Source organism: Eurytemora carolleeae, unplaced genomic scaffold (genome assembly GCF_000591075.1).
Source record: "Eurytemora carolleeae unplaced genomic scaffold, Eaff_2.0 scaffold121, whole genome shotgun sequence".
In the NCBI taxonomy this organism is placed as follows: domain Eukaryota; kingdom Metazoa; phylum Arthropoda; class Copepoda; order Calanoida; family Temoridae; genus Eurytemora; species Eurytemora carolleeae.
In genome coordinates this window covers 357,113-384,860 of record NW_019396146.1, presented here as the reverse complement: position 1 = coordinate 384,860, position 27,748 = coordinate 357,113, and the positions used below count along the sequence as shown (strand labels likewise).

General features: G+C 31.0%; 1 protein-coding gene across 3 annotated transcripts; it reads right to left on the bottom strand.

The window, feature by feature from the left end:
* Positions 1–27,727, bottom strand: LOC111696330 (kelch-like protein 5). 3 transcript variants are annotated; one of them, XM_023465905.1, is made up of 20 exons: positions 27,500–27,727; positions 11,723–11,803; positions 11,073–11,148; positions 10,612–10,768; positions 9,486–9,539; positions 8,974–9,084; positions 8,834–8,887; positions 8,688–8,780; positions 8,511–8,631; positions 8,134–8,170; positions 7,145–7,209; positions 6,789–6,866; positions 5,803–5,883; positions 5,286–5,350; positions 4,289–4,424; positions 3,504–3,578; positions 2,886–2,956; positions 1,212–1,308; positions 463–512; positions 1–101 (listed from the first exon to the last, which is right to left on the bottom strand). In XM_023465905.1, exons 1-20 carry the CDS (start codon positions 27,641–27,643, stop codon positions 44–46), a joined length of 1,704 nt encoding a protein of 567 aa, XP_023321673.1. In that variant the 5' UTR covers positions 27,644–27,727; the 3' UTR covers positions 1–43. The 3 variants fall into 3 exon arrangements, with proteins under 3 accessions (XP_023321673.1, XP_023321674.1, XP_023321675.1); XM_023465907.1 differs by lacking the exons at positions 1–101; positions 463–512; positions 1,212–1,308; ... (14 more) ...; positions 11,073–11,148; positions 11,723–11,803 and adding exons at positions 12,669–12,862; positions 13,104–13,187; positions 14,350–14,436; ... (14 more) ...; positions 24,462–24,578; positions 26,863–26,942 and having other exon boundaries at positions 27,500–27,586; XM_023465906.1 differs by lacking the exon at positions 6,789–6,866.
* Positions 27,728–27,748: the final 21 nt, after the last annotated feature.

Sequence of the window (27,748 nt, the reverse complement as noted above, 5' to 3'; positions counted from 1 at the left end):
TGCAATAAACTTAGTTTTATTTCCAAAAACAATAAAATTAAAATTATTCTGGAGGAAAAGCCCAACTCCAGGGTTTCTGAACCATAGTAGCAGAGTAGCATCTAAACACAGTTTAATTTCAATATGCATTTTCATATAATTCCTATATTATAAGGTGGACAATTATAATGTCCCAAATACAATTTGAAGATGGCATTGACCAAGTTCCTTTTTAAAATATCTCTTTCCCTAGTACTGTATAATACATGTCTTACAATTTAGCCACCTTCTCATACTCTTTAGAGAAAGAAGGGATTTTTATTTCGTTGTAATTTATTATTTTTATATTCAACCAATTTTTATAATTTTATTTTGCACGAAAAAAAAATATCTACAAAATCAACAGATTATGAAAATATATATGAGATTATAGAAATGATACCGGGTAAATATTTTGTTTTTATTTTATGATCAAGTCATTACCTGTCTGTGCAAGGTATGTCTCCTGACATTAAACTCCAACTGTTGGTTTTCTGACGAAAAAGAATATTAAAATTTCTTAAAATATGTTCATATTTCTCTTTTACGCACTGTAATAATCAGAAAACCGTAAAATGGGTGTCGCTATGATAAATTTTTAAAAGTTTTTTTGTTTCTGAAAATGTTCATGACACATGAAAGAAATTAATCTGTTTATAAATGACAAAATCAATAGCTAAAATTCATTAACTAAAAGAAGAAGGAATACGACAATCATTCTGCACTGATTTCCGGTTATTTTTGTAATTACATTATAGTACAGCCTTGCAGGGTTACCCACAAAGAATGAAACTTTTATGACGACATAAAGCACTTTAAATCTAATGATAGAAGGGTTGAACTTGGGTTTCTGCCCTAAACAAAAGTCGGTTTTGATAAATTAACTGATTAGGCAAAGAGTGAAACGCACATTGGTAGGAACTATGGAATCAGAAATTCAAGAAAAAGGATTGAATCAATTCTGTACAGTCGTCTATGAAGTCTTATTCTATGGTGGGTTATAAATATATTGTTATATTGTTTACAGTAATCTTTAAGGGTTTGCAGTCGTGATAACTCCTCATTTAAACTGTACACTTGCACCGTTGCGGTTTTATTATCATTATCGATGGTATTATCATTAAAAGAAGTATAGTTGTAAGTTGTTAGAATCAAATTATTTTAAATATTATGGTTTATTTTTTGGTTTGAACCTGTGAATAGAGTTCAGCTTGTCCAGCTCTCTTCCCTCTACCCCCAACAATCACCAGCAAATTATGGATTGATCCTCCGCCTCCACCCCATCTTTTCCTAAACGAACATATACTTAATCTTCCCTCTACCCCCAACAACCACCAGCAGATTATGGATTGATCCTCCGCCTCCACCCCATCTTTTTCTAAACAAACATATACTTAATCTTCCCTCTACCTCCAACAACCACCAGCAGATTATGGACTGATCCTCCGCCTCCACCCCATCTTTTCCTAAACAAACATATACTTAATCTTCCCTCTACCCCCAACAACCACTAGCAGATTATGAATTGATCCTCCGCCTCCACCCCATCTTTTTCTAAACAAGCATATACTTAATCTTCCCTCTACCCCCAACAACCACCAGCAGATTATGGATTGTACCTGTTATTATCATCAAACGTAACTTTTATACAGCAGAAATATCCATAAATAGGATTATAAGAAGAAAATCAAAAATGTGTACATTGGATAATCAGATTAAGCGATCGTGATTAGGGAATGATATCACATTCTAAAGTTTTCAGTTCTGAGGATGTAAACCTTAGATATTCCAAAATTTGATTATTCATGAATCAGAGCTAGTTCATCATAGTTATTTATATCAAAGGTCTACTTTATTAGATTGTAAGCTATGATTAGCAAATATAGTTTGATGCAAGTTTTCAGTTCTTTTATAATTAATTGAAATATGTACTGTATTAGCTGAGTTAAAAATACTTAATAGCTTACTAGTCTGATTGGCAAGATTAAGATTTATTTAATTGATGAATTAATGGATTATAAACTGCATGCTTTAAGATACAGAGTTACCCAAGAAGAGTTAGTCTTGAATGACGACCTAAAACTATTTAAAAATAGAACGACCTCAAGGTTGAAATTGGGGGTTTGCATTAAATGTGTTTTTTTTTACTAATTTGTATAAAGAAGAAACAAACAGCTTCACTGAATTATGTACAGGGTGTCCCAGGAAACATGACAGTTGGTGAGTAGCCTAGAATGTCTTCTTCCATAATTTGTTAATTTGTTTGATACCAAAGAGAATAATGAAAATATTATTTGGGAGTCATGTTAAAGTAAAATTGATTTCAAAGTAAAATATATTTAAACAAAAGATTTTTCTAATGAAATAAACTGAAAATAGCCTTTGATATCTATTACAGTATAGGAAAGACGACATTCATAAATATATATCAATTTTTTATTTCTCGCGGGACACCCTGTATGTAAAAAAAGAATATATTTTAAACAGCCATCTTAAGTTAGTGTTGCTAATCCTTTCAGTTTTTGCCAAGAAAAGCACAAGTTTAGAATAAATAATTAAACAATGGCCTTTCTTTCACTATGCCAAAGGAGTTGAGTTTTTGCCACAAACTCTGATTTTCAAATCTCTGTATCTTTGTAACCTAATGTCGTAGACCTTAGTTATTTAATACTATAAATACTTATAGACAATAAAATCTAAGTTTAAAATATCAAAGGTTTGAACCATCAGGTTGCAAAGATATTGAGATCAGAAGATTTGAGTTTGTGACAAAAACTCAATTCCTTTGGACCCTGAAACTAATGAACGGAATGCACGTACATCACTTGCAGAAGTTACATCCTTAGTGGAAAAGCCTGTATGATTACCTATGCATCTCCTTACAGTATGACCAGGAGTGAGAAACAGGATCCCAAACCTCCACCGACATCAGTTCAACCTATACAACAAGAAAAAAAATATTTAATATATATTATTTAAAAATCCAATTTTGAATCTAATAAACGTTAAAACTGCAGGCCCAACATTTTTTTAAGGAATCTTTCATGATGTTTACACAATCATTATTAAAAAGTAAATTTCGGATTGAAAGATTTTGAAAATAGAGAAATAATTGATTTTTTTTTGTAAATTACAATTTTACAAATAAAGTTATATAGTCTGAAAAAATATTGGAACAAAATTATTGTAGCACTTTGACATCTTTGACATGTACCCGGCCCCATATGCACTGTACAAATATTGGGCAAGACCATTGGTTATTGACAATTTAGCTTATACTAGCGCGCTTGGGAACCCAACTTTACCGGAGTTTCCCCTATAAAAATCAACCCAATAATTTTAGAATTTTAAAACTAAGCTATTAATATTTCGTTCTCCAAATAAAAAATTCTTATGATCGGGCATTAAAAAAAAAACACAGAGATTTATACTTTATTCATAGATATGTATTTTATGTTATTTTTAAGAGCATCTATTTTTTTTACCTTATTGCTATTCCTTCCTCCCATGACATAAAGCTTGTTATTCAGACCAACAACAGCAGGCTGGATCCGAGGTACCTAGAATTTTTAAATGAACATAATCTATAGATATATATTTTACTTGTCTGTCTGTTTGTCTGTCCGTTTGTATCCAATAAACGTCAAAACGGCTGAACCCATTGGGCCCACATTTTTTGTGGGACCTCGCGTGACCCATGGAAGGTCCAGGGATGAACGAATTTTCGAAAATTTGCTTCCATCAAAATTCTATTTTAGAAAATTTTAAAAAATCCACAAATTTATTTAATAAAATCATCGAAATTTTTTGTTTTTTTTTTGTTTCACAATTACACAAAGAGAACATGTTTCCGATTGAAAAAGAAGATGGGCGCGAAGCGACCTAATGGCCTTGTTATCATAAAAACAAAAAGTGAATATACAGTCACTGAAAACTTTCATGTTTTCACTTAACATTTGATTCAGAAATACTCAACTAATGTTATTATAATAATAATTAAACGATGAAGGCATTTTAAAAATAAAAACTACTCTTGGTAGTTGACATTTTTCATTTTTCTTTTTTTGCACTATTTAATTTTATTTTCAATGAAATATCAAACACGAATAAAGATTATTTTATTCCGGGGATTATTTGTTATTTTCCCTTTTTTTCAAAAATCGTTCTCTATATTTCGAAAATGAGGACGAAAATGTCGAAGAAAATTAACAAGAATTCGTGAAAATTTCGAAAAATTTCTTTTTTCTTGGAAACCTTAGTCCCACTATACCTGTAGATCTGGTAGTCTTAACCATTCATTAGTATTAGTATCAAACATCTCTACAGTAGATTGTGCGGTCCAGTGTTCATCTGTTCCTCCCACTACATAGATCTTATCTTTGCATGCTCCAACCCCAGGCATATGCCTTCAGAAGAAGACAAAGCTCATTTAAAAATTCTTTACAAGGACCGTGATTGTATTTTCAAGTGACTTTACATGTCGGATTCACAACGGTACCCTGAACAACTTTGTCTAATCAAACATTAACTATATATGCATGTTTTTCTCATTAAAAATGAATTATTTTTAATTGTGATTTCTCGTCAAAAGAGACTTGCGCATTTCTATACTGCAGAAACATAATGGGGAAGTTTTCATAATTTAACAAGTTGTTCTAGGCTCTAGATAGAGAAAATACAACGGTATATTCCATATTCTTGATTAGAAAAGGTTGTTACAGGGTACCGTTGTAAATTGGGCATGTACTTCTTTTTATATGGAGGGTCACAGTTTCTTTACCAAACCTGATTTTTTTAAAGCTTGAATAAATGTAAACATGACAAGCAAATTAAAAAAACAAAAAATATGTAATTGGTTTATTTATCAAAGATAAATTGTTGTTTTAATATTGAAAAGAATCCATTTATGCAGTTTTGACTTTTCTCTTTTTTTCAACTAATTAACTTTGACAAAACAATGATTAATTTTTCCCCCTGCAACCATTTTGTAGCTAGAGAAGTATAAGTTAGATATATCTCTTTTACACAAGAGATGTATCAGTTAGATATCTCTTTAGCACAAGAGATGTATCAGTTAGAGATATCTCTTTAGCACAAGAGATGTATCAGTTAAATATCTTTTTAGCACAAGGCCGGAAACAATATAGGCTACAGAAGTTTAATAAACCACTTATAGTTACTTAAATATTTGGTTAGGTTTAAGAGGGTTTGGGGGGATTAAGAAATGTTTGAAAATATTTTAATTTGTCTATTTTTGAGTTAGTTTCCTGGGATAATCAAGGTTGGGAAGCTGTTTCCATCTCATAGCAGATCCTTCAGTGAGGTAGAGAACCTTGAATAGTAGGACTTTCATTAAAAACATTTGTGAAACATGTTCTATACAACATCCATAGCTACGTTTATTACAAGGACAGTAATTTCAAGTGACCCTCCATGCAAAGATGGCAATTCCAGATTTACAACGGTACTCTTTACTCCTCATTACGATCGATAAGGTGAAAGATATTTTCGTTTTTCTAGGTTTAAAAGTCTTTATTCTGATAATTCCTAAATGCTTCCTACGTAGAAATGCGCAAGTCACTTTTGTATACAAACATCAATTGTAAACAATCAGTTTTAAAAGTTAAACACATTATGATATCTAATTCATACTTAATCAGACAAAGGTTTTCAGGATACCGTTGTGAATCGGGCATTAACATCTCTGATTGGAGGGTCATTTAAAATTACGCTTACAGTCCCTTTAAGAAATAAAATTTAAAAAGACTCAAAATTGATTTTAACCTCAATAGTATTCAACTGTCCACAACCGGCAACAGCATACAGTTTGGTGTTGATAACAACAGCTCCATGGTACCATCGTACCTTCAGTAGACACAGATGAGACAAATGAGACAAATTAGACAAAAATATGATTTTTTTTTGAGCAAGACCTAAGAGAAGAATTTAACGTTAAAACTGTTTGCTTTGTTTTTACGTGAAAGGGAAATAACTCGCAAACAAAAAAATTCCTATTTTATCTCACAAATCCAGCAAATTAAGATAAAGAATTAAAGAAAATGAAACAAAAAATTAGATAGAAAAGCAATTTTATATTTAAGAATCAAAGAAGAAAAGAAAAAGTATAAAAGCTTCCAATTTTTAGAAATATAGCTTGGGTATACATTTGAAAATATAGCTTGGGTAAACATTTGAAAATATAGCTTGGGTATACATTTGAAAATATAGCTTGGGTATACATTTGAAAATATAGCTTGGGTATACATTTGAAAATATAGCTTGGGTATACATTTGAAAATTGAGTCGCAGATGAGAGTTCACCATGGCATGCAAATCTGCCCCGTTAGTAAAAGTAAATTTAGCCTTTATGAAGCATAAAGTCCTGTCCTGTCCTGTCCATACAGCTTGATACAGTACAAACTGGGACCGGAATGGTTAACCCGGCTCGGTAATTCAAATTTACTACGGCTGCCAGTGATGGTACATGAAGAAAATTTCTCTTCTGCTTCTCTTGAGGATTCCAAATTGGGCTCGTCATTGCAAAGTATTTGCACACAAATGAAAAATGGACAAAAGAACTGGTTTTTCCCCACAAATTCTAATTTTCTAAAACCCTTACATTTGCAACATGATTGTGTAAATATTTAATCGTTTGATCTATACATAATTCCTTGTTTGAAATATATAAGGTCTACGACATTAGGATGCAAAGATATACGAATTAGAAAATTAGAGTTTTTGGCTGAGATTCAAGTCCATCTTCATTGTACCTCATTCATGTCTGGGAGTCGTTTCCATTCTTCTCTTGCTAAATCATAGGAGTACACAGATCTTAGAGTTGTACCAGTCAACATTAAAATAGAAAAAATAAATATCTAAAAGGAATTGAGTCTTTGCCAAAAGCTACATGATTTGCTATTCCCTATATTTTTGCACTCCGATGTCGTAGACCTTAGATATTTTATACTAAAATTTCTGTTATATCAAATAATCAAAGTTTAAAATACCAACGGTTTTTACCATTAGGTTGCAAAGAATTAGGGATTAGAAGATTTATCTTTGTGGCAACAAAATTTAAAGTTTTTATATTATTTTTAACAAAAAAGTAGAAAAATCTAGGTCATACCTTGTTTCTTCCTCCAACCAAATAAAGAGTATTTCTACAAGAAGTCAAACAAGAATATTCATAACCTGTAACGGATCAAATCAAAATCAAATATAATTTATTCGGCACATCTTAAAATGTATAACAAAACTGCTTAACAGATTTAAAGAGAAGTGCCCAGGAGAGCGTGGGAGGCCGGTTTAACCGTGCACCCATATACAATAAACATGGGAATTCAGTGACGAATTCGATATCGTCTTTTTAAATAATTCTTTGATTTAGTATAGTAATACCTACTGAGAAAGCTGTAATCTGTAATAGTTTCGTCTGCTATGTTCACATTTTGTTTGTTTATGTTTTGATTGCATAAGGATGTATTTAGTAAAAAAAGGAAATTGCAGTATACAAACAGAGTAAACTTGTCCGTCTACACTGTTCATCTTGCGGAGACATTTTAGACAGTAGACGCATCTTTACACATCTTTTACCAGTTTCATAAAATAAACTCTAGTAGACATAATAATATTTTGGGTTTCATAAAATAAACTCTAGCAGACGTACAAAATAATATTATAGCTTTTGAAATTAGGTATTACATTGCTAATTCATAACAAAGACGATATCCAATTCGTCACTGAATTCGCATGTTTTTTGGGACACCCTGAATGTTTGGCGAATGTAAATATTTGACTTGGTACGGATGGCGGTGCAGATATAACCCTCTTCTTAAAAAGCCCGCTTCACAAAACGTTATCTGATTAACAATAACGAGATATCAATGTTTTTTACTATGAAATGTGATAATTTTAAATTCTGGTGTTTCTGTAAAAGTGACTTGCGGATTATTAGTACGTAACAATCGGAGGTAATTTTCAGCATAAAGCACTTTTAAAGCCAAGACAACGATGATATTTTTCTCATTTTTGCATCATCAAATAAAGGGTATCCTCTAGTCAAAGGATGTTTAATTTAGACATTATGCATCAAAGACATAAAAAAAACTAATTTACCTCCATCCTCTGGAACTGTAACAAAGTTCTGCCATTTCTGAAAAATATTTTTTGTTAAGTAGAACAAGATGTGCTAAGATAAGCGTGCTGTTCAAAGAAGGTATTACAGTGCCCGTGGATACAACTGGTGTTAACAATGAGAGTTCCATACTTTAATGAAAATACCAGGGAAACTCAGCGTTGCCTGGAAACTAAACATTCTCGTGGCTCTACCGAGTTCCCCAATCAAAATTAACGACAAAACATTTAATGGGTCTATAAGCTTTGATCGAACATGACAACGGACAAACAGAGATTATTATTTTATCTAATATATATATAGATTTTATTTGTTCACTATGTATTAATTTATCTGTCCATTTTATGTCTGTTTTTACCTCTGTTGCAGTATTGTAACCATAAATTAAATCTGAACCATCATGGTGTATGGCAAGGATGTCATTTGTACCCCTACATCTGGTTTTACGCTCCAGCTGATTCGTTTCTGTTCCTTCAGATCTGAAGAAATCAAGTTTGTAAATTAAACTTTTATCAATTTTAAAATTCATACTTACTTAAACTGAAGAAAAGGTTCACATGCTGCAATTGCTTGATATTTTTCATCATTTTCCATTCTCCAAATAAAATGATCAGAGCAGAGGGAAAATCTAAAATTATGAATTTAAATTTCAAAAAAATAAAATTTGTTAATTATCTATACCTTATATTGTTTAAGATAGACTGATCTATATCCAAATCCTTTTCCTTAAACCACCTAAAATTCAAAGACATTTTTGGTTAGTTTTGAGTTTTAAAAACCCATGAGAATCAATAAACTTCAGAATGATAATTGCATCTTACCTTAGAAGTGCATCAATAAGCGTATCTTCGTTAGCAATAAGTTCATCACTGTTTAGGATCATTGATAGCTCTTCCTTTTCCAACTCAAACAGTTCAGTGCTTTCCAGAATCCTTTAGAAACCAATTAGATAAACTCAAAAGGCCGTAATTTCAAGTGACCCTCCATTTTTAAAGTGACATGTTCGTTTCTAGTACCCTTTGATACTAAAAAAAAATAATAATAAAATTTGGCAGTCGTTTTATAGCAAAAATTATTTCAATGTAAAATATTTTTATTAAGCTTTTTTGTAACGAGTCAAACTGCGAAAAGTCCTTATAATATCTTATATAGTATATGAAAGACGACATTCAAAACGATTCACCAACTGTTATGTTCCGTGGAACACCCCGTATATGTGGTCTTTCAGGCTATTTTTGGCGAATTTCGAATGAGAGATCATGCTATGATTAAAAATATTCCGACACAGATAGGATGCACTCCATTAATTGCTGTTTTATGTACTTATAATTACCTTGAGAATTCACTGTAACAAAAATTAACAGCTGCTCTCTCAAGCTTAGTCAATCTGAAATAAACGGAGAATATACTTTTTTATTGAACACACTTATTTTTCTTTTTAAATTTCATATTCCTTCTTTTAAAGGGAGTGTCTGGCTAAAAATGGTAGTTGTTCTAGGAATGCAGTATTGTGGAGAATTTTTTAAAGGATTTATTTGAGACCTATCAGAAGTTTTCACTTTGCATATTTGCTCAGCAAGAGCGCAAATTCAATCATCAAAATCCTCATTGATTGTCCATTCTGGAGGAATGGTTTTTAGAATCGGTTTTATAAACATTATGAAATAACGACGACGAAAAATGTAACAAAAACTCTACAGTAAACCAATTATTAGTCAAGAAACATATTAATTAGTAAAAATTTGTCAAAAAATCAATGTTAAAATCAATTATCTCTTTTGTTACATTTTTCGTGGTCAGCCTCTGGAGGGATGATTTTGAGAATCTTTTTTTTTGATTATTCAATGATGATCGTCATTGAATAATCAAAAAAACGATTCTTAAAATCATCCCTCCAGAGGCTCCAAAATGGACAATCTATAGAGGATTTTAAATATTGAATTTGCGCTCTTGCTGAACAAATTTGCACCGTAAAAACGTCTGATAGGTCTGAAATGAATTCTAAAAAATTCTCTATACATATATTGCATTCTTAGCTGAACTACCATGGTGTCTAATTAGATATTTACTTTACACAACCATAATCCTCAAAATATATGTTAATAAAAATTCAAAATATCTGACCAGATTTAATGAATAGTGAAAAACATAGTTAAACCGCAAATAGACATATCGAGTTGAACACCTTCTCTTAAGCTGGACCCCGCTCAAAAGAGGGCTCAATTTAGCCTATTCGGTCTTGCTTTTCACCAAATCTGGTAAAGATTTAACATAACTTGTAATGTCATGCAGTAGAAATGCACAAGCCACTTTTGTAGAGAAACCACAATTGAAAAAAATAAGTTATCAAAATTATAAACATTTATATCTAATTATACTTGATCAAACAAAGTAAATCGGGCATTGCTTTATTTTTTGCATGGAGGGTCACTTGAAATAAGGCGTACAGTCCCTTTAACCTGTAAATTCTCGCAAGTCTCCAAGTAGCTAGAACAGTATAGAGGTTGATATTGGAGTGAAGGTAGGTAGCCAGTGTATCCACTAACCAGGGTATTAACAACATATCTGCAGCGGAGAGCAAGGAACTAACCGTACTTAAACAAACTTCAATCCTGCCTATAACAATTAACGAATAATTATCTAATTAAAAATTAACAAATTTTAATAGTATTAAAGAGAAAAGAAGTCATTTTTTAAAGTGTCTGTAAAAGTAGCTGAAGTGATCAGCGTTGCCCGTGGGTAAAAAAATACTTCAACACTTGGAATGGAAAAACTCTACTGCATCAAAATTGTTAAAATGAGGGGGGGGGGGGGCAGCCAAAATGAGTTTATTCCATAAACCTTTTATTTATGTCAAATAAGACTTGGTCGCTAAAGATTTTTTAAAATGTTTGTTTAAATGTTGTGTTTTAACTTTAACCTGTGTAGAAGTAATCAATGATAGCTTTTATAGATTCAAATTCCATTCCAGAAAGTTCAACAGCTGCAGCAAGGCCCTAAAGTATCATTTTTTTAAAGATCAAAACTGTTGTCAATACTTGGATTCGTTTTTTCTTTTTTATATTCCGAAGGATTTAATAAACTTTTCTTGGATATTCCGAAGGAAGCCAGCAGCTATACCTGGAGGGTCAGATAATCACTTAATTTTCAAATTCAAAAGTTGTCTCAAATTGTAGTTACAAGTCACAAGTTGGATTTAGCCAATTGCAAGGATTTAATGCAAGGAAAGTTATTTCAGAGCTGAACGCATCTTTTGCACTGCATTGTACTGCCACTGGGCGGTAATGTAAACACAAGACGGATGTCGAAGCCTGACATGGGATCCATCTTTCACATAAATAATCAATGAAATATTCTGGTCATAGGAAACTATTATGTGAATTATCAAAATTATCAAAATTCAATGGTTTTAACCTTCTCGGATACTAAACGACACTGAGGTATTTATTCTTGTTTACAAATTCCGCTCAGAGAGAATTGGTTTCAATATGTACGCAACTTTCCTTGCATTACATTCTTGGCCAATTGTAACAATAAAACTAAACAATAATAAACATGTGTTACTGTTACCTGGTTTCTGAACAAAGCTCTAAAATATGGAGAATTTGCTGCCAGAACAGCTTTATGACAGGGAATGCAGTCATCTCCAACCTAAAATATTTGTAATATAAAACGAGAACCAAAGCTAGAAACTAATGAATGAGTTAAACAATAATTCTAAATGTATGTATACTTATAGTGCACAAATTTTAAATATATTATGTATGTCATGCGCTTCAGAAGATACCAGTTAGCAGGTGCAGGATATTATTTTTTTTTTACTTTTAATTAATAAAAGACTTAAAAGTTTGTCCCAAAACCAATTTTCTAATGCCTATATATTTGAAAATTGATTATGTAAACCTTTGATATTTCAAACTTTGAATGATGTTTGATCCACCAGAATTCAAAGTTTGAAATAAAATAAAATTAAAATAAAATAAAAAATCACGTTGCATGCAAAGATATACAGATTGTAAATTTAGAGTTTGAAGCAAATGTTCTTTTGGAGAGAGTGTCTAATTTGTAATACTAGGCTTTTAGGGGTTTTGCGAATTTTATTAAAAAAATCGTTGATTTTCAAAATGTTCAAAAAATGAATTTTGTTAGAGGAAAATTTTTGAAAATTTGAGCATCCATAAACCTTCCTGGGGTCATGTGAGGTCCCATCGCGAGGTTAAAATCATGATTTCGCATCTATATATATTTAAAGTTGTTATCTCTGTTTGTCTGTATGTTTTTACGATCATAACCTGCAGGAACCCCTGGCCCCGTTTGCCTCAAATTTTGATTTGGGAACTCGGAAGACCCACAGGAATGTTCTTAGCTTGGTTTTAAGATTCTAAGTTGAGTGGGTCGACTTAAATAGCGAAAATTTAGTTTCCCTGTAAAATCGTTCAAGTTCGGGTAAACGGCGGTTATTTTTAAGTAACCTTGGCAGCACTGGGTTCCCAAGCTACACATCTATAAATAAATATCGTTTTTATCATTATTTATTTTTACTACAAAAAATAAAAACACTAATAAATTTATTCAAATGAAATGATGGTAATAGGATGATCTGATCTTAGATCTTTATTAATTGCTACAATCCTCCAATCATCAGACCAAACATTGGTGAAAGTTCCATCAAGTTCTATCTGTTTCACCATTTTGCCAGTCTTTAAATCCCTGAAAAAAAATTTTAAACTATAATTTATTATTTCATAAGCTATAGCAAAGTGGCAAGATTAAAAGATGATCAATTATTTTTTAACAGTTTTTTGCATAATTAAAAAAAATTATTTTTAGAAATGTTTCCCATTTTTTCACAATAAAAGCTAAAACTTGATTGGGGAAATCATTTAAAAAAAATTGTATTATGTTACTTAAAAACTTTATGTCTTTTGGTTAACTTAAAACTTTATGTCACCTGAATTCTAATCTTGAAGATCCTTGTCCTATAAATACAAGACCAGCAATATCAGAGCCACACAGAGGCACATTCGTATCAGATCTAATTATTAGTAATTAAAAAAAAATAATTCTAATAATATATGTTACCCTCTGTTACAACCCTTCCTCTGAGTTCCCACCCTTTCCCTTATACTTGTTCGCCCCCTCCTTACCTTTTTCCTAATTTATCATCATTGTTTTGTTTAAAATGTACACTTTACAGTGTACATCCCATTTATTTACAATTCTTATTCGCTTATAATGGGCCAACCAATCAAAAAAACCAACTCTGGTTAGGCGGGTCCAAACTACTAAATTGTGATTTTTTATTTGTATTATCTCGTGCTTTGTAGTTGAATAAAAATATGAAAACAAATATGAAATCTAAAACAAGTATTTACCTCACATGTTAGAAATTCATGTGATTACAGTGATAAACAGAAAGTAATTGAATAGGAAGACGACATTATAGTAATAATCAAGTATTACAAAGTGGTAATTGACAAAACTGATTCTTTGGACTTTTTTTAGTGGATTGGGTTACTGGGTTTGTTTCAATTGGACAATTACTGTGTCTCATGCTCCGTGGAGTCTTTAAAGTTATAACTTGATTCTGAAAGTCTTTCTTCCTTTTCCAGAATTTTCTGCTTATCAATATATAGTTAAAACTGCTTGTCTGCTGAAATTATTGTATGCTGTAGCGATACATTTCAAATATTCGTATTATTTCGCTTAATTGTGAAAATTAAAAGATGGACCTATTACTGAAAACATTTTTTTTGACCCCCTCCTCTGCATTTTATATTTTCATCTTTAGTTCAATTTTTGTGGGGTGACGTTGACCGAGGGGGGGGGATGACGTTGAGCGGGGGGGGGATGGTGTTGACCACATTTGTGAAAATACCAGAAATGCAATTTATTGTTATACAACCAGCATAGTACAGGGTTACCCACAAAAGATGAGACTTCAGAGACAATTGTGCAGAATTTATACTGTCTGTTTCATTATATACTTATGATTCCCTGCAACTATTAACTTATTTCTTTTATGTCTGATCATTAATTAAGCCATGAAAATATTATATTCAAGGCAGAAGACTTAATTTAACCTTGAATTTGTCAAATTTTAAGAGTTTCAGGTCGTCTTTACAGTCTCATTCTTCGTGGGTAACCCGGTACATGTGTTGGTAAGTTATATTATATTATAAAATTTTTTAACCAACCTGAAAGTTGACATTTCTGATTTACTGCTAATTCTCCAAAGTTTTTGAGAATCTGCAGGCCAACTGTAGGCTAACGTGACAATTCCTCTGCAAAAAAATTTGCATAAGTTTGCTAGGAAAATTTTCTTATCTCATATCTTTTCAACCAGACGGTGTAAACCATTGATGTTTAAAATTTAGATCATGTGATGTTACAGAATTCATAGTTTGAAATATTATAGGTCTTTCCTATTTCATTTTGTTGTCATTAGATTGCGTAGATGGATGATTAGATACAGGGTGTCCCAATAAACAAGGGAATTCAGTGACGAATTCGAGATCGTCTTTTTAAATAATTCTTTGATTTTAGATAGTGATACCTACTGAGAAAGCTGTAATTCGTAGGATTTTGGTCTGGTATGTTTACAATTTGTTTGTTTATGTTTTGACAGTTGTACTAAGTAAAATAAGAAAATTACAGTATACAAACAGAGTAAACTTGTCCGTCTTCACTGTTCATCTTGAAGAGAGATTACAGACACATCTTTACAGTCATTTATCGTTTTCATAAAATAAACTCTAGCAGACATAATAATATTATGGCTTTTGAAATCAGGTAATACACTGATAACAAAGACGATATCGAATTCGTCACTGAATTCCCATGTTTATTGGGACACCCTGTATTATAGTATAGAGGCAAGTTTTCACAATCTGAATCAGCGAAGCCTATGGATTGGAATTCTTCTTTCCAAATCGATTTTTTGGGGTTTTACAATTTTCCATTCGTAATTTGGTCGGATTAAAATGGATAAAGGGATATTTTCACTCAGTGACAAAATTTTTTTTTTACGGGTTTGAAGTAGCGGTGTTACCTATGTGTTCTATGGCTAAATACCAAGGTTGAATTTCCTGGGTAAAGATATGTCATTGCTCTGGGAGTTACCACGGTATCCTAAACCATCAGAGATATATCTTCACAATTCTATTAGATTGAGAAAACATATTGTCTCGTCTTATCAAAAATACTTCAATTGACTCTGCAATAAAAAATACTCAGTTTTCAAAATTATAAACATTGATATCTATTTGATCAGAAAAAGCTTTAAAGGGTACAGTTGTGAAATAGATATTGGCATCTTTGCATGGATGATCACTTGATATTACGCCTGCAATTCCATTGAAAACCAAAGATTGTAGACATTTAAAAGTTCAAACAGACTGCAAACATAGAAAAAAGTACAAGTATTCTGTTCATTAACTGTTTTAACCTTTTTACTTGATGCAAAGAATATTAAAATTTGGTTCTTTTTTTATAATATAAGAATCAGCATTAATTATACAGGGTGTCCCATGAATAGGGTTGGGCATTAGCCAGATTTTTTCTACAGAAGATTTTATTGTTTTTAGACTTTTAAAAGGTTTTACGACAATATGAGAAGGTTCCAACATTTTGAAAATTATTCTGTCTAAAAATATTAAAAGTTTCTGTAAAACGAATCTATTGACCATCGCTACCCTTGAAACATGAAAAGTTTTAAATGTCGTCTTCCATACTTTTTTATTCGTTGATATCAAAGAGAATAATGAAAAACATCACATGGCAGTCACATTTAAGTAAAATTGATTTCAAAGTAAAATAAATTTGAGTTTTTAAAGATTTTTTAAAACTGAATAAACTGCAAAAAGTCTTTATATGGAAGATGACATTCAAAACTATTCACCAGCTGTCATCTTTCCTTCAGGAGACCTTGTAGCTTAAGGTAATAGCATGACAAAAAATAAAATTTTATTTTTACTCGAAATGTACCTTGAGACAGTCTGCTAGATACATATCATATTCTGTTTCAAACTCATAATTATATTCAGATATACCCTGAAATACAATGATTTTATTGAAATCTCCCAAAAATTATTTTATAGCTTTTAATGTGTTTAATTCTTATCAATTCCTAATGTTTTTTTGCTTTTGAAATGCACTTAAGTCCCTTTTCAAAATTATAAACATTTATACTTTTTTCTGAAAATGAATTTCACAAACAAAATTAACATAAATCTTTGATTTATCATTATGAAGTTAGAAATGATCCATCCAATTTTTGTAAAAAAAAGTATTTTTTCATAATTTTAAAAGCAGCAGTTCTGCACAAGACTTATTTAAAGATAAATCTATTATTAATATAAAGTGTACACAATTTTTTATTGCAGTGAGATGAATAAAACTGTGGAATTGGAAGACGACATTTAACCTTTTGTTTGATATTTGATGATAAACCAAATAATTTATAACCAGCAGCTTGAAATTTAAAAAGTGAAATATGTCTTAAAGTCATATTCTGTAAGCGTAATTTCAAAGATGACAATGCTCAATTTGAAACGATATCCTTAAAAGCTTTGTCTGATCAATTCTGAATTATTTATCCATATTTTTGCTTGTTTACTTTCATTCGCGGTTTCTATGTAAAAGTGACCTGCGCATTCTTGCTTATAAGAATCGCATCAATGAAGAAATGATCAGAAACAAACAGTTTTCGAGTCAGAAAACAACGATATCTTCCACATTTTTTTCTGATTAAGGTTTCAAGGGTACTGTTGTTAATCGGACATTGACATCTTGCCATGCCATAGCTTGAAATTACAATTACAGTCCCTTTAAGTATAACAGCCGTCCTTCTAGTCCGCAGTTTTCTAAGTCCAATTGTAGAAAAAGTAGATTATTCCTGCCTGATAGGACCAAGATCTCCAGGTCCATGTATAAGGATAGGAATCAGAATGATTTCTTCCGAACAACAACAATCCTCTGACAAGAAAAGAAAATATTTTTTAGAGCGGACAGAATATTTTTTACGAGAAAATTTAGAATTTTAAAGACTTTGAATTCTGAAAAATTTGAATGATGAATCTGTTTAAAGGAATAGCATATTTTTATACACTAAAATGATGAAAGTTGTTTTACCATTTTACAAATTGTACCCATAGATAAATAAATAAATATCTATGATTGTACCTCTGAGTGAATATGGAGAATACACTGAACTGATAGTTAAACACTGTATGAAGATATATTTTCCAAATTCTAAACAAATCTATATAGAGAACCAGTTTCAAATTAAAACATCTATATATAAATTTGGCTTGTCTGTTTGTTTGTTTGTATCCAATAAACGTCAAAACGGCTGAACCGATCGTGACCAAATTTTTTATGGAATCTCGTGTGACCCTTGGGAAGGTTTATGAATGATTAAAATTTAAAAAATTTGTGCTAAAACGTTTTTTACTTTTGTGAAAAATTTTAAAATCCGCGATTTTTTCCCCTTTGTTTTTTAAAGCTATAATGAGAACATGCTCACAGCTTAAATAGAAAGTGGGCGCGATGCACCATAAAAGCCTAGTTTTAATATATTTCAGGATTCAATATACATATTGTTTCATGCTGCTGTGCGGCAATCATCAGTAGATAAAATATATATATATATATATATATATATTTGTATTTTACCTGTATTTTTTTTCTACATCGTACATAATTCCTGATATATTATGATCTAAGTCCTCAACTACAGCATACAGAAGACTCTCAAATCCTGAGATGTTATTGTTAAAATATTAGAGAAAATAGATATATAGGTGTACTTAAATACAAGCAGACTCAGGTAGGTCCGTAGATTTCAAAAACATTTCTCACACTAGATTGCACTATATATGAATTTCCTTAGAAGGGTCTTAATAGATATAATTGATAATATAATAAATATGTCCGTATCATGTGACCAGAACTCCCACCAATTCCCCATTTTGCATATAAATTTGACACAGTTTAATATAAAGGAATTGAGGTTTAAATATTCGATTTTGTTTCAAAGACTCAATTCCTTTCTCGAGACAAAAACATCAGGAAAATCTCTTATGGGTTTTAACTCCTAAAATGCTTTCATTTTTCCTTTACAGTCCATTTAATGTCTTATAAAGATTCTTATGTTTTTTTACCCCCCTGTACCTTGAACATGAACCAGTCCTATCTTCAAAATCTGTTCATCCTCTTCAAATCCAACCTTGCTTTGATATTCACCACTTTCCATACTAAGTAAAAGTGTTTTGATTTCTTGAAGGGGTAATTTACCTAGTTTTTGAATACACATAATACCCAATTTGTTGGCGCTAAACTAAGAAATTCTGTGCAAACCAAGTTTTGACGAAAATTTATAGTCGTTGGAATGAAATATCAATGTTAAAAAAAAATTCCTGAAAAATTTACAATAAAACTGCGGTTTTAAATTGACAAATTGACCAATAGAGGTTTGAACATTCCTGTGCATAGGATGCACATATACGCAAAAAGATATTTTCGCACTAGAGCTAAAAATAATGCATTTAAGAAAATGGCGGTCATTTTTAACACTTGTTAAAGAAAAAATAATGAACCTGCAGTTATAAAACAAAACGTTAATATTTTGATTACTTAAAATATTTCACAGACAGGAAAAATCCCAAACAATAACAAAGTAATAGCAATTTGAAAATTGGCAAGATTAAAAGTACACCCTTTAGTTATGATCCTAAATTAAAATTTTCATTTATTTTTGTATAAAAAGGTAACAAGATATGGATTTTTATATTTTTGATTAATTTATTAATTTAAATCTTGTATTTCTCATCTGCACTCTTTTAAGATTTCTTGATAATAGTTAATCAAGGTTTTAAGGTCAAAGATTGATATTTAAAATCTTTATGATAATTATTGCAGTTTTATTTTGGTAAATATTCAAAAATCAAGATTTAAAACTTTAGATGAGAGGGCTGTGTGTGTAATACTTTATATTTTACACCCCTGCTGTACAGTGTAACTATTATTTTTCTATACCTATAAATATAAAATGATGTTTCTCCGGATTTGACTAAACCTAATCTCTGTTCTCCAACTGTAGATACAGTAAGATCTAGTTTAGAGATATCAACGTCTTCATAACTTCCATGTCTGCTCTGCATCTGTAAAAAACTTATTGAAACAATCTTTTACTTTAAAGGGACTGTTACAGGTATAACCGATTTGTTTTCCATGTGTAGAGTTGCACGTCGAATTCACAACGGTACCCTGGAAAGCTTTGTCTGTTTCAGTATGAATCTAACCCATACTTTAGATTATGAAATTTTTTTATTATTATTAATTGTTTCTCCAAAAAAGTTATTTGCGCATTTCTTGCTTCAGAAAATATTAAGGAATTATTAGAATTAAACACTTTCAAGCTAGAAAACGACGTTATCTTCCAAATTATTGATCAGATTAAGGTTTCAGGGGTACCGTTGTGAATCTGGCATACCCATCTTTAAATGGAAGCTTACTTGAAATTACGTCTAGAGTTCCTTTAAAGGGAGTGTTCGTAACCTTTAAGTTTAAAACACTACTGTAATTGGAGAACTTTGGCAAAATATTCTATATATTGAGATTTATTTACAATTTCCGATCGAGCAAAAAAAAGAGTAAAATTCAATTGATCTTCGATTGACATCGACTCTTGAAAAGCTAAACAACCATCCCTTTGAAATGACTCAATTGATCAATCAATACATTTACAGCTTCAAAAATTAATGGATTATTGCATTTTTCTCTGAATACATTTTCATTATATTTGATTAAATTCACAAAACTTGATGAAAAAAGAGTATTTCTAAAGTTAGCAGACCTGTTGAAGGGTTAGCTTCGGAACATTGAAAGGATCAATCGGAAGAGAGTGATCTACTCCATAAGCTGATCTAAACATGAAAAGGAGTCCATTGAACCATAAATATCTCTTTTAAAGATTTCCTTCTAAACCATGTAAAAATTTTAAGAAAGAAAATTAACCAAGTTCTTGCCATAAGCTGACCTTTTCTAAACTCATATTGTATTTGCAAACTGATAGTGAACAACTTTAATATTTCAAACTGTTATACTATTTAGTCAAACAGAATTCATAAGAATTTCCAAGAACTCAGTTCCTTTAAAATATTGGTTTGGAGACAATATTTAAGGATAATATTTTCATGGGTTATACACCTTGCAAATGTTAAGCACACATCTTATTCCCTTTAATAAAAAATGTGCAAGGTATAAAGTTGTTAAAACAAAAACAATGCCTCATACGCTGAACAAGTTTGTCTTACTAATATTATTTGAAATATCAGTTCCAAACTTATGAACTAAGACCTTGGAATAATGTTAGATAAATTAAAAGGTCAAAAGAACACAATTATCCAATCAAATATTTTATATAATTAATTTTTTAACTTTTTTACCTGATACTATTGGATTCCATGGTTTTACAGAAGATTAGACTCAATTCAGAAGATATATTATAAACTAAAACAAATAGATTTTTTTTAAATATAAAATATTAAACAAACAAAAAACGCTTCAAAAAAGTTTGATAAAATTTTCAGCATTTAAGAAGACTCTCTGTTATTAAGATATCAAAGAGCTAAAATGTAGGTTAATAGTTTGACCTTTTTAAATCTTTTTTTTTTGTTAAAAGAAATAAGAAAAATCATATTAAGGTTATTTCACGTACCTTGAATCAGGCCAAACTGTACTGCGACTATTTTCGAATGTCTCACATATAACTTCTCTATCTAAAACAAAAAAAAAATTTAAAAGACCGTCGAGTGTTAAAAATTTAAATTGACCGTTCATTATTTAAAGTGAAGTTTTTCGGATGCCCGAAAAAGAAAAAAGATTAATATGTTCTACTTTTTTCAATCCTAAAAATTTATATTTTTTTTAATTTTGAGTAATAGTGAAGTTTGGATTTTCCATCAGAGCAAAAGAAGGAAATTTCAGACAGTTTAAGATAAAAAACGAAGAATGAAATACGATGTTTAATCCTAGCCTACAAAAGAATAGCACACATGTACACGTTAAGACTCCTAAACATGACGACGTAAATAATATATTGAAGTAAGACTATATCTTTGCAAATATGTAGGGATTAGAAAATCAGAGTTTATACAAAAACTCAATTCCCTAATGATTTTAGAATGAAATTCATTTTTAACAATTAAACTTTCTAAATAGTTGTCTGAAAAGATAAACCGTAAAAATAAAAATTGAAAATTGTGATAAAAAAATATATTATTATTTAACAAATATGTTTTTGCCTTTGTTTGTTTGACAGTGTTGATGTACTGCAATTGTTTTGTTTTTGTATTATACACAAGTAGACATCCAGACTCTGTCCCTAAATAAGATTGTTCTCAAAAACGTTTTTTTAAAACTAGAATTTAATCTATAAAGGAACCCAGGCTGCGGACGTTATTTTAAGTAACCTTCAATTAACCTTCATTATCCGATTCAAAATGAAAACCTTTAGACCTTCTTCTCCACAAAAATGAGAAAGCTATCTTTTTTGATATGGGTAAATCAAAGGGACTGTAAAGAAAAAATAAAAGGGGGTAAAGGATGAAACCTGAGAATCTCAGGTTTGCTCCTATTTAATTTTTTTATTCTTATTTTGCATTTTTAACAGATATAATTGATAATATTATTACATATAGTCCGTATAGTCTGTATTACGTCACTAGAACTTTAGCCAATGGCAGTATAATGGTCACGTAATTTCCGTCTGTATCTGCACGTGACAATGATACTGCACTGCCATTGGCTGAAGTTCTGGTGACGTAATACAGACTATACAGACTATATGTGTTATTATTTTTAATTAAAACTATTAAAAAAATATTATAATAGGAGCAAACCTGAGACTCTCAGGCTATTGTGGGATACCGTCGTTTTCAGATTGGTTGCGTATTTGTTGGATATAATCTGTTTAATTCTACAACTTTTATACAAAATTGCATAAATATGAATTTTCGTAAAAATTTGACACAGTTTTATATCAATTTCTTGAGACAGGAACATCAGATAGATGTCCTATATGTATCGTTCAACGCCTGAGAATCTCAAGGTTTTATCCTATAATTAATACCCCCTTTCATTTTTCCTTTACAGTCCCTTTAATTATATAGATTGTTCGATTAAAAACAATAACCTTTAGCCATTTATCTCAACAAAAATGAGGAAAATATTGTAGTTTTATTTTTGAAAAGTGGTAAATTCCTTTTTTTTCTCTGTTGCGTAAATCCGCAAATCACTTTTAAAAGAGTCCACAATTTAAAATACATATTTTTAACTACAAAATCGAGATTGTCTTTTTAATGTTTGGCCAGACAAAGGTTTGATCAGGTTGATCGTTTTGACTCTATATGAATGGAGGCTCACTTTAAAGTCTAATATCACTTAGTAAGACTTGATCAATAATTATAGAGCTCTGCTGCGAAAGATGTAGAAAAAGATCCTAAGCCTAAAATTTGAAATAAAAATTCAGCGCAATAGATTAAAATTAAAAGAGTTGATATGGAAAATCAAAAATTTAAATTCAAAATTGAATATTGAAGATATAAGATGAATTTTATTTATCAAAGAAAAAGATAAAAAAAAATAATTGAAAAAGAAATTACCTAAGGCAAGGAAATCAGGGTCTGCGTCAAAACACGCAATCCTGGATGATTTTATGCATCTAAAATATTTCTAAAATTAAAGATTAATAATAAAATTGTGTAAAAAATATTAAAATTATAATTTAAAAAAACCACTAAATATAAAAAAATATAATTTCAGGGGAAACGTGTTTTTTTTCCTCCTAGATTGCTGTCTTTAAAAAAGTGAAGAAATCTTCAAATATTTTTGTTTAATTTCCCAATTTAGAATAATAATAATAACAAATTTTTAACAACAAAAAACTGCTTCCTTACTCACTCTGGAATCGATAAAGAAGTTTTAACTCCTGTACCATTTCTCCAACGATACCTAACAGAATACTATTTTCACATTGAAAAAAGTATCTTAAAGAACCTTCATTTAGTATTAACAAATTTGCTTTTTAAAGGCTTTGAAAATCCGAAAATGAATGAAATATTCATGGTTTAACTTTAAAAATTGATTATTTTTAATTGTAGTTTTTCAGATAGAAGTGAGTTATGAACCAGGCATTCCCCTTTTTAAACTTCTTTTTTTTATGATTTGAAACGCCAATTAAATTTCAATTTTTCTTAAATAAAAATTGAATAATTTGTGAAAATAATATGTTCCTGAGTTTAACAGTGTACTGTAGAACCCTGGCCCAGTAACAAGATGGTTCCAAGCTTTCAAATCCAGGCTCAGGAGACTCAGGAACTCTTAAAAGAGACTGTTGACAAATTTTCAAGAGGCTTTTCATTTAAAGACCGGGGGCTAACCCGATTTCTGACGGTACCGTTTAATTTTTATCTGATCAAAAATGTTGAAGACTATTAAATTCACACAATTTCCATTTTTCCTATTTTGCATAAATCTGAAGTCACTAATATAGAGAAAAACAACTGAAAGTTATAAATTTTTAAATAGACAATAAAGAATATCTCATTCATACTTATTCAGACACAGGTTTAAAGGGTACCGTTGTGAATCAGAAATGACCAACTTTCAATGGAGAGTCACGTGAAATAACGTGTACAGTCCCTTTATGTTTAATCGAAAAGTACTGAGTCAGGTAAGTAGTTGAACTAAGTATGGCTAGTTGTGCCACTTCTCTTTTGCACCTTTAGTCATAAAAATGGTTTAACTTACCCTGCTTAGTGTTCAACTACTTCTTAAACTTTAGATGAGTTTGTTATATTTTCCATGATACTAGATCCTCATGGTAGTCACTATCCTAGTTTACTACTTGGATACTTGAGGACTGTTCAGGAATCCTCTGGTAGTCACTATCCTAGTTCACTACCTGGATGCTTGAGTTCTGTTCAGGAATCCTCTGGTAGTCACTATCCTAGTTCACTACCTGGATACTAGAGGACTGTTCAGGAATCCTCTGGTAGTCACTACCCTATTATACTACCTGGATACTAGAGGACTGTTCAGGAATCCTCTGGTAGTCACTATCCTAGTTCACTACCTGGATACTAGATGACTGTTCAGGAATCCTCTGGTAGTCACTACCCTATTATACTACCTGGATACTAGAGGACTGTTCAGGAATCCTCTGGTAGTCACTATCCTAGTTCACTACCTGGATACTAGATGACTGTTCAGGAATCCTCTGGTGGTCACTATCCTAGTTCACTACCTGGATACTAGAGGACTGTTCCGGAATCCCCTGGAAATCACTATTCTGAGCCATACAGGGTTGAGGTTTAATGCTTTTCTCCAACCTTTACTCACGCAGCAGAGAGAACAAATATCCCTGAACAGTACAGTACAGTACGCTCAAGTAAAGTACAGTACTGTGCACTGAAGTAAAGTACAGTACAGTACACTGAAGTAAAGTACAATACAGTGCAGTACAGTACAGTGCAGTGTACTAAAGTAAAGTACAGTACAGTATACTGAAGCAAAGTACAGTACAGTACAGTATACTAAAGTAAAATACAGTACAGTATACTAAAGTTAAGTACAGTACATTACTCTAAAGTAAAGTACAGATAGTATACTGAAGTAAAGTACAGAACAGTATACTAAAGTAAAGTACAGGACAGTGCACTGAATTAAAGTACAGTACAGTACATTGAAGTAAAGTACAGATAGTATACTGAAGTAAAGTATAGTACAGGAAAAGTTTCCTTTCTCTCTGATTATACTGAAGTAAAGTACAATATACTGAAGTAAAGTACAATAAATCTAAGTAGAGTACTGTGCAGTTTACCTAAATAAAGTCAAGCTTAGTATGCGCTGAAGTACATCACAGTTCATTTTAGTACATTATACGACAATACAAAGAAGGTTCAATACAAGTAAAGTACATAAAAGGTTCATTAAAGTATGCTGAAGTACAGTGCAGTATAATTGATTAAAGTACAGTTCACTGATGTATAGAACAGTTCAGTACACTACACTAAAGGAAAGTAAAAGCAATGAAGTACAACAAAATACAGCAGTTTACAAAGGTGCTAGTGCTACAAAAGAAAAGTACAGTAAATTAAAATAAAAAGTACAGTGCATTGAAGTACAGTACCGTTAACAATAGAACCGTAGAGTATAGTACAACAAAGTACAGAACGGTAAGGCACAGTACATGAAAGTACATTACAGTACAGCAAAGTACAATTAATTGCAGTGCAGTAAAAAAAGTACTGTAAAGTACAGCAGTAGCACAGTTAAGTTTACATACAGTATAGTAAAGTAATGCACAGTAAAGTAAAACATAGTTAAGTAAATTACAGAAAGGTATGATATGCAGTTAGTGCACTAAGGTAAATCAAGACACCTTAAAGTGCATTACAACAAAAAAAGTAAAACATGCAGGCTGTTATGCAAGCAAACTAGATCTAATAGCTGATTTTATACGGTGGTAGCCGATTATATCAATAAAATGAAGACGACTTTCGATTTTAATTCTAATTTGTATAAAGCTTTTAAACAGCATGGCCATACACAAAAATATGGAAACAGAGAGAAGCTGTCAATTAAAAAAAGCTTCTCTTTCTTTGCTTGTATAAACTTATAATTCGAAAAAAGCTTGTTACAAATTAAAATTTAAATAAAAAAGTCGTCTTCATTATATTACTATAATCGCCTACAACCGTACTCTTACGAAGTTGATGGTAGTTTAGCAAATTACAAAACATTTTCCAAACCATACGTTTAAATATAATATGAAAAAATTAATGCAAACGAAACGGTAAATTTTATGCGAGATCATCCAGTTCAACTTTGTGACCTCGTAGCTTCCCTTAGCTTTGATTTTAAGCACAAGCACAAGAAAGCTAATTTATTCGATTGCTGCACACTAGAAATTTAAAAACAATTTTCTTCTTCTCAATAAATCTTCAATTAACGAAGTTATGAATCAATAATTTAAATATTTTGTGCCATTTACTTTAGCTTGACTTGAAATGTTAAATTATTTTGTAAAATTTTACATACGGTGGTAGGCGATTAAATCAATACAATGAAGACGACTTTTGATTTCATTTTTGATTTTTAACAAGCTTTTAAGCAGCATACAGATACACAAAAAATGGAAACTAAGAGAAGATGTAAATTAAAAAAGCTTCTTTGTAATTACTTGTATACTTGTAATTCGAATAAAGCTTGTTAACAATTAAAATTTAAATAAATGATGGTAGTTTAGCAAATTACAAAACATTTTCCAAACCATACGTTTAAACAAGGAGATATTGAATAGAGGAGGGGGCGATAGGGTTTCCGTACACTTTGCTGTGACGTTTTTGGACTGGTGAAGAACTAGTTTTTGCGTAACAATAACAAAGGCAGCCGATCTTGCAAACAAACATGAGTTAGTAAACTGTGAATGTACTGTAGTATTAAATCTTGTTAATAAGATTGAAAAAGTTAAGGATTTTAATTTTATACGAAAAGGATCTTTATTACAGAGATATTTTCAATCAAATTCAAGGTTATCCTCCCCCCCCCCCTAGATGTCTGTTTATTATTTGTGTTATTGTTTACAATCTTTATCATTGTTGTTACGCAAAAACTTATTTCAATTTTCAAAATAATTTATTTACCTTTCATGAAGATAAAGGCAGAGCTCTTCAACTGTATACTGGTTATTGCTCCAACGTGTAAAGGAATCCATGATAGCTCACTTCTCATTTGTTTAATAGTCTTTTCTTCTTTATATAGTTTGTCACCGTGCTTTATATTCATTGACTAATGCGGCGAATACATTTTTTTAGTTTAACAAATACATATATATAAAAGATATATTAAAAAAGTCTCTCTAAGGCGCGCGCCATATTGTGAATATTAGGACTATTTAAACTTTTCAATCTCGGATGTTTAATCTGTGACTTTATCCGGTCATCAAGTGTATACCTTCAAAATCAGCTGATATTTGAAATCATCAGCTGACTTTTATTTACAACGCTACACATACTTAAGTTATAGTTTAATCTGCGGATAAACAAATTTTTACAGTGGGACTCATAAAACTGTGGAATAGGAATAATGAATTAAAAATAGTCCTATGAACATGAAATACCGAAATATTTCTGTACACAGAATTATACGAAATAAGTTGATTTTAAAGCCATTGGTAAAACATACACAGAAGATTGCTCTAATGTCGTCTTCCTATCTGTCGAGGTCTTACTGTATGAAAATAATAATTCCGAACTTGATATGGTTTCAATGGAAAGTTACCTGTAGATTGCAATCTATAAGTTCTCCTGTTAATCTCATATTCTGAAGTTCTCTAGTAGCAACTAGGCTATGGGAGGTATTCTCAAATACTTTAAACTCATCATGTTCTTCCTCCACATCGTTGATGACAGGATTATCACTCATTTTTAGTTCTTCCTCACACAGATTCACTCCATTCACTCAAAGCTTGCATGTATGAAGCCGCTTGAGAAAGTTTAAACTGCTTGAAAATGAGAAAGCTGTTAATAT

Bases quoted from the DNA above. Each gene is read 5' to 3' on its own strand.
- LOC111696330 (XM_023465905.1), bottom strand. From the start codon at position 27,643: ATGAGTGATAATCCTGTCATCAACGATGTGGAGGAAGAACATGATGAG. The intron at 5,351-5,802 runs GTTAAAATCAAT...CTACTATTCAAG, and splicing joins GACAGTTGAATACTATTGAG to GTTCTCTACCTCACTGAAGG. The intron at 2,957-3,503 runs GTAAAAAAAATA...CTTGTTGTATAG, and splicing joins GAGGAAGGAATAGCAATAAG to GTTGAACTGATGTCGGTGGA.